The following is a 6768-nucleotide window of genomic DNA, read 5'->3' on the forward strand; positions in this document are numbered from 1 at the left end:
GTGCTTAATATTTCATAATTATTCTAAAATTAATTTTTATAACTAATTTTTAAAATTAAATTTTAAAATAACTACCCGCAGCATTACGCGGGTCCCTTAACTAGTTTATTATTAAAGGCCAATTTGTTGCCTAGGTCTAGCACATGTACATGTTTATGTAGTATGCAGATACTAAATCCTTATCTTATTTACTCTCTTTCGTGTTAGAATATTTGACTATGTATTTGGTTTTTCGAAAAATATTTCAGAATATAATCAGTTTTTTTTTAGAATGTGTTATGTATATATATATATATATATACTTGTGACGTCTTGAACGGATAGAAAAAATTTTGTCTGTTCGGCGAGTCTGGTACACGTGTCCGATGAGTGCTTCCGCTATGGATTTAGTACGTGATAGAAAATTAAAGATTTTGATTATAAATTTTAGTTTTTTCTAAAAGAAATTAATATAAAAAAAAAAGCTGTTCTAGTGAGCATCAATTCTTTAGAAACAACCTTAGTTGGGTAAAACTGGCCCTTGGTCTTTATTTGACTACATTCGAGCTATATTAGAAGTGTAACTTGAGTCAATAGACCTACTTCGAAGAGCTACAATCTTTTCCATTAGAGCCACCTCCACAGCTTTTAATTAGTTTTAACCAATGAAAAGTTTCCATTCAGAATTCGTACTTTAGGCTATGTTTGTTACATGAATCTCTAAGAGTATGATTATAACGAACAAGCAATTCAAAAACAATTGACGACTAGTTAGAATACAGGAGAAAAATTAAACTCCTACAAGCTTTTTTGCATTCACATGAATAAGTATACCATTGTAGAGAAAAATTGAACTTTCTACAAGTCTTTTTGCATTCACATGAATAAGTATACAACTGTAGAGAAAAATTGAACTCCTACAAGCTTTTTTGCATTCACATGTATAGGTATATAGCTGTCTTTTAGCAAAATCTTAAGTATGCAAAAATATCGAATTTGCAGAGACTATTAAGACATAAACATAGGGGGTAAAATATATAAGAGCAAATGAACAAATTCTCACAACCATCGGAAAGTCAAAATGAAATGCCAAGTGGAAAATTCAAATTCTTTGACATGAGGATATGTATATAAAGTTTCTAGAAAAGACGGTAAGCTAAGGTTTAACCTTCTGTTATGCGTTATACTACCATAATATGACCCAGCAACGGTTATGACAAACTTACAAATTAGCCATCACCTCAGAATTTTAGCCCAAATTTTACTTGTAAAGGAGAAATCAACCAAGAGAAGGCTTGCCGAAATATATAAGACTAGTTAGACGTTCAAACATTTTTCTCTTTTGATGATACAAGCCTAGTAAAATATGAAATACAGGACAAGACCAAACAGATTAGATATCAAATTAAACGTGACATCAAGTTGATATAAACAAATATAGATAAACGGAGAGGCCTTACACACACACACACACGTTACTATGCTTGCAAATAGAAAACGACAAATCATGTTATGCAATCTGTATTTCCTCACACTAAGTGACACTTAGGTAGTATTTAGTTTGGGAACAAGGGAGGAATAAGCACTTGTTCCCCCCTTTGTTCCCAAAGGCTGCGTTTTTAGAAATGAGATTGATATGAGATTGATATTAGAAGTAAAACTAAGGCACAAAGTTTCGGCAGTTTTTAGATAGTAGCAGGTCAATAGTAGATAGATGATTCAAAAGAGTTTCACAACAGAATGTTACTTAAGAGAGTTTTACCACACTACTACTAAAATCAGTAAATACTAAAGTACTCTAGCATATATGTCTTCTAGCAACCTGACCTATCAACTCACTAGCCACGCCACCACGGGTGCGCCGTCTCTTTTTATGTCTCGGAGACGACATCCCTCCCAGTATAGCAGCATTCGCCACAATTGGGCGGCTTGGAGACATCCCTCCGAGTGACTGTCATTCTCCCCCCCCTCCTAGTGACTATCTTTCCCTCCTCCCATCTGTTGTCCATAGGTTTCATAGGGGGCAATATGGCATCCCACTCCTCTTGAGTCCTATCAGCGAGCCAACCTGGTGCAAATCTGCACCCTTCGTACTGCTCTTTGTAACGGTCGCAATTTTCCACCGACTCTTTGAAGAGCACGAAGCGCTGCTCCTTCTCCTCAGCATTCGCGTATGTTCGCTTAAACTTCACCATCCATTCTTCATGCATGCGGCAGAGCTCTTCTTCATTCCTTTCGGTGGTCATGCTCGTTTTGGTGGTCATGCTCCTATCAGCCTTCAGCATGCCATTGAAGCCTTCAGTTAGAGTCTGCCACGAATTCAACATTATGCCCCTGAGACAACAAATTGGAATTAGATGATGAAAAGAACCAACCAACACAAATGTGCCGTAAATAAATTTATCAGCTGCATTAGAGAAAATTAAACATCAAAGAGAAAAATAATAATCTGCTGTTCTTTCCTACAGAAAAGGAGCAATCTTATGCAGTTTCTTCAACATCAAAAATCAAAAATCAAAAATCAAAAAACAAGCTAGGGTTGTTATTTTTAGGCATCAAGAAGCAAGCTAGCCACTCAATCTCTAAAACACATTATATGAACTTTAGGGCATCAAAAATAAAAAATCAAAGAGAGAAAACACAAATAAAATACTAAAACAAAAATTAAAAGATAAAAAAATTAAACCAAAGATTAAAACAAAAAATAATAATAAACTAGGGTTTTTAATTTTAGGCCAACACATAGATTAATTAGGGCATAAAAGATCTAACACTTTCTCCCTAACATTTCCAAGTCAGATACAGGAAAAACAAGCAATAAAAAAGAGATCCAGAACTAATCGTACGAAGCAAAATCCACTAAAAACATCATAAATTAATAAGAAACAGAAATACCAAAGCGCTTGTTAAGCATGTCCCTTAGGGTGCATTTGGTTCGCATTATAAAAAATTATTAGGAATAAAAGATATCCGAGAATCTTATTCCAATTCATTCTATTACTAAGAATGTGGAATTCCTGTGTTTGGTTCGCGCGGTAATATTAATTAGCCATATTATTTAATATTACAAAAAATATACAATTAATTAATTAATTTATTTAATTAATTTTATATAATGTTACCAAAAGTTTTAACATCTTTTTAGAAAAAAGGAAGAGAGAATATAAGTTAGAGAGAGAGAGCATAATTAAAAAAATAGAAAGAAAAATATAGTCGAAATTAGAGGGAGTGAGAGAGTTGAAATTTTAGAAAGAGAGAGAAAGAGAAAGCTTAGTTTAGAGAGAGAGAAAAAGTTGAATTTTAGAGAGAAAAATAAGTTTAGAGAGAGATATAAGGTTAGAGTATAAAGAAAAATAATATCAATTAGCCGGCGGGTAAGAAGAAAGAAAGAGATTAGACATATTATAATTACCCCCCCAATCCATTAATATGAGGATACCCACCCTCCCTCAAGGGAATGAGATTAGTACTTTGGGGTGAATCTTATTCCCAAGTAAATCCAATATTATCAACTAGATTACTTAGTGCGTTTAGCCAAACACCGTCATATTTTTTTATTCTCATTGGATTACTAGGAATCTTTAAAAGATAGCGCGAACCAAAGCATTTGCCTTTTGAACTCATTATCCTTAATTATTTAGCCCTTTTAGGACCAAGTTAAAGCTTAGTTTTTATTTTTTAGCTATTATTTTTGTTTTCCAGTTTTGAAAGGTGATTCACTCTCACAAAGTGCAGCTTAACTGATGTTTCAACCACTATATTATGCCTTATTACGCAACAACACTTGAATAAAATTTCCAAAAAATAAAGTAAAATAAGAAAATAATTGAATATGATCAGAATAATACACTTGAATATGATTTCTTTAAACTAATTAAAACAACAATCAAATAAGTATTTATGGTAATGGATCTAACACGTTTTTTTGTTTCTTCCCTGTCTAGTGGTATCATGTTTAGCCGACCGTGACATGAGATAAATAATACTATCCTAGTAGTGAAGAGAAATAGATATATCTTCAATGGCAATAATATTCAACTGGCTGTTGTTACAATGGTTAGAACTCAAAATCACCAACTCCAATTTTTTATGATCCATCATTTTCACCAACTTCGGAGCCTCTCAAGACACCATTGAGGAACTCATCATTCCACAACCATTACTATCGCCAACATCACCAGCAAAGGAGCTTATTCTACTGTAAATCAAGCTTCAAAAGATGTTGGAAATCCGGTACTCATTCCGGCAATCCATTTTGAGACCGACTGCTGTTGATTTGGTACCAGTTGTTAGGATTTCACAACAAAAGTATTAAATCGAATTTTTACCATAAATTCATTTTTTCAGCAAAAAACTATTGCTGGCACAACCACAAAGAAAGAAAACAAATTAAACAAAAAATACGAATAAAATAAAATTCATTGAGTAAAAAAAAATTACATATAACTTCTCTTTTACATAAAATAACTAGATTTTCACCCGTGCGATGCACGGCTAATATAATAATATAGAATAATAAAAATTATTATGTGATGATAACAAAAAGATTTTCTAATTAATTTTATTTTTTTTTAACAAATAAAAATATACTATCAATCTTAATTATAGTACATATTAAAGTACACAAGCTAAAGAAAAAAAAATTTGGACCAAAGTAAATATTCAACTAAAATGCAAAATTCAATCCTGCTCTATTATCTATGAATTGGTGTGCAAAATAATTTACATTTACATATTGATTTGCGAAATAAAATAATAACTAAAATTAATATGAAAAATTACAAATGACATTAATATTTAAGCATATAATGAGATCAACTAAACTTTCATATTTGAAGATAGAAAGTTACAGGAGTGACAGTAGGGAAAAAAATTACGAAATAAAAATTACAGGAGTGATAGTAGGAAAATAATATGTTCTATTTTAAAGCATCAATATTTAAGAGCGAAGAAAATTACAGGAGTGATGTGAGTTTTAAATTTTTTCCTCTTTCCAAAACTGTCTCTATCTTTTTTTGCTAATATTTTTATGTACAGATATTTTCAACCAATCATTTCAAATAATTAACTAAGTAATAATTTATTCCCAAATAAAGATAAATACTTTCCTTCTCACGCGTAATATCCGTACCGTCAATTCTTTCACAACATAATATCCGTAAATTTCTCAAATATCTCACATAAGGTTCATTAAGGGTTTTACTTTAGTATATATATAGTAATAGATAGATAGATTTCCTTAAAAATTTAATTTTATTTTTCCTAAAGTAGTCATATTTCCTAAAATAGTAATATCCGCACAACATAATTATAGGTGACTTTGAAATATTCCATAAAGTAGAAAATCTATATTTGAGCTTGACACGTAGATTTTCTATATAGTAAAAAATATTATTTTCTTAAAAAATCTATTTTTTTTTCTAAAATAAAAAATTCATATTTGAACTTGACACGTGGCAAACATATGGAGCGCCACGTGTCAACTTCTCACATAGGGTCCATTAAGGGTTCTTTTTTAGTATATAGTAATAGATTTTAACCCAAACTCTCTTTCTAAATTTCTCTCCCCTCTTTCTCTTCTTCTATAAATTCCTTTCATTTTTCTGTAATGACCCCGGACAATCCGCAACCCGCCGATAATGATAACTCGCTGAGGCGTGGATGGCGGAGAGGATGATGGTGGTTTCCGGCAGCGAATCCGATGTAACCGAGGTAAGAAAAGGTAAGAGATAGAGATAGTGACAGAGATAGGGTTGAGGATAGGGGGAGAAGAGAATTGGGGATTAGAGGTAGAGAAGAGATAAGATTAGGATAAGAAATTGGGATAGAGATTAGAGTTAGAAAAAGAGAGATTTGAGAGAAGAGGAGCATGAAGAAGATGAGAGATTGGGTAAGAAACAGATTCAATATTCCATTGATGTCCTCGCTGTTACATCCTTGTACCGAAAAGAAATTAAACTATCCTAGGAGGGCTTCCACAGCAAATTGTAAAAAAGGGAACTGTGGGCCTTCTGGGTTGAATTCAGATGGTTTATGGGCCTCAGAGCTTCACTGGTCCATGAGCCTCTTGTAACCGGGGAATGAAAACCGGGTCGTCCTCCCCGTCTGATCCTCAGGTGAGCGGATACTGGGTCCGCGTTTCATGCCCGATCCGAAAATCCGACTGCCCGATCCATCAGTTGAGTGGTAACCGGGTAAGTGGGTTTCGGTCCTCTCTTCTTCGCACTATCCACAGCCCGGCGGTTCTTGGCTCCGCGTTTTGCCTCCGCTCCGAGATCCTGAAGCTTCGACCCGCAGGAGCTTGAGTACTTCCTTCTTCCCGGAATACGTAGATTCTGTCGGAGCCTTTCCTACCCCCTCGGTCCTTCCTCTGCTCTCTCTCTCCGCTCCGAAAATGCCCTAGCTCCGTCGATCCGCCGGAGTTCCATCCGACAACCCTCGCCGAATCGTTCCGCCAAGCTCGCCCTTCTTCAACTGCTGCAGCCGCTTATCTCTGCTCTACTGTGTAAAGTTGACATTTTTTTGCTAACTTCCCCTGTTAACTACTACTTCTATCATTTATTCTTCAGGGTTGTTACACTTTCTCTCTTTTTCTATAAATTCTAGAAGATTTTTCTCTTTTCTCTCACACATGCATTCTCGCACAAGTTGCATACGGCTGGCCTAGTCTTCCCCCTGGTACGGACACCACAAAGGCTTCAGCCGTACATCACCTCTTGGGAGCACTACAACATTGTAGTGCTCCTAAGAGAGAGAAAGAGAGAGAGAAAGAGAGAGAGCAGCAGCATC

At 34.5% G+C, this 6768-nt stretch overlaps 1 protein-coding gene and 1 long non-coding RNA gene across 2 annotated transcripts; one reads left to right on the plus strand and one right to left on the minus strand.

Annotated features, from left to right (window-relative positions):
- Positions 1851–2306, minus strand: LOC109716431 (probable cysteine protease RDL2). Its single transcript, XM_020241877.1, has one exon. It carries the CDS (start codon positions 2304–2306, stop codon positions 1851–1853), a length of 456 nt encoding a protein of 151 aa, XP_020097466.1.
- Positions 5541–6596, plus strand: LOC109709161. The gene is made up of 2 exons (XR_002215892.1): positions 5541–5691; positions 5947–6596. It is a non-coding gene; the product is annotated as an uncharacterized LOC109709161 (long non-coding RNA).

The sequence above is a fragment of the Ananas comosus genome, linkage group 1, assembly GCF_001540865.1.
Source record: "Ananas comosus cultivar F153 linkage group 1, ASM154086v1, whole genome shotgun sequence".
NCBI lineage: Eukaryota > Viridiplantae > Streptophyta > Magnoliopsida > Poales > Bromeliaceae > Ananas > Ananas comosus.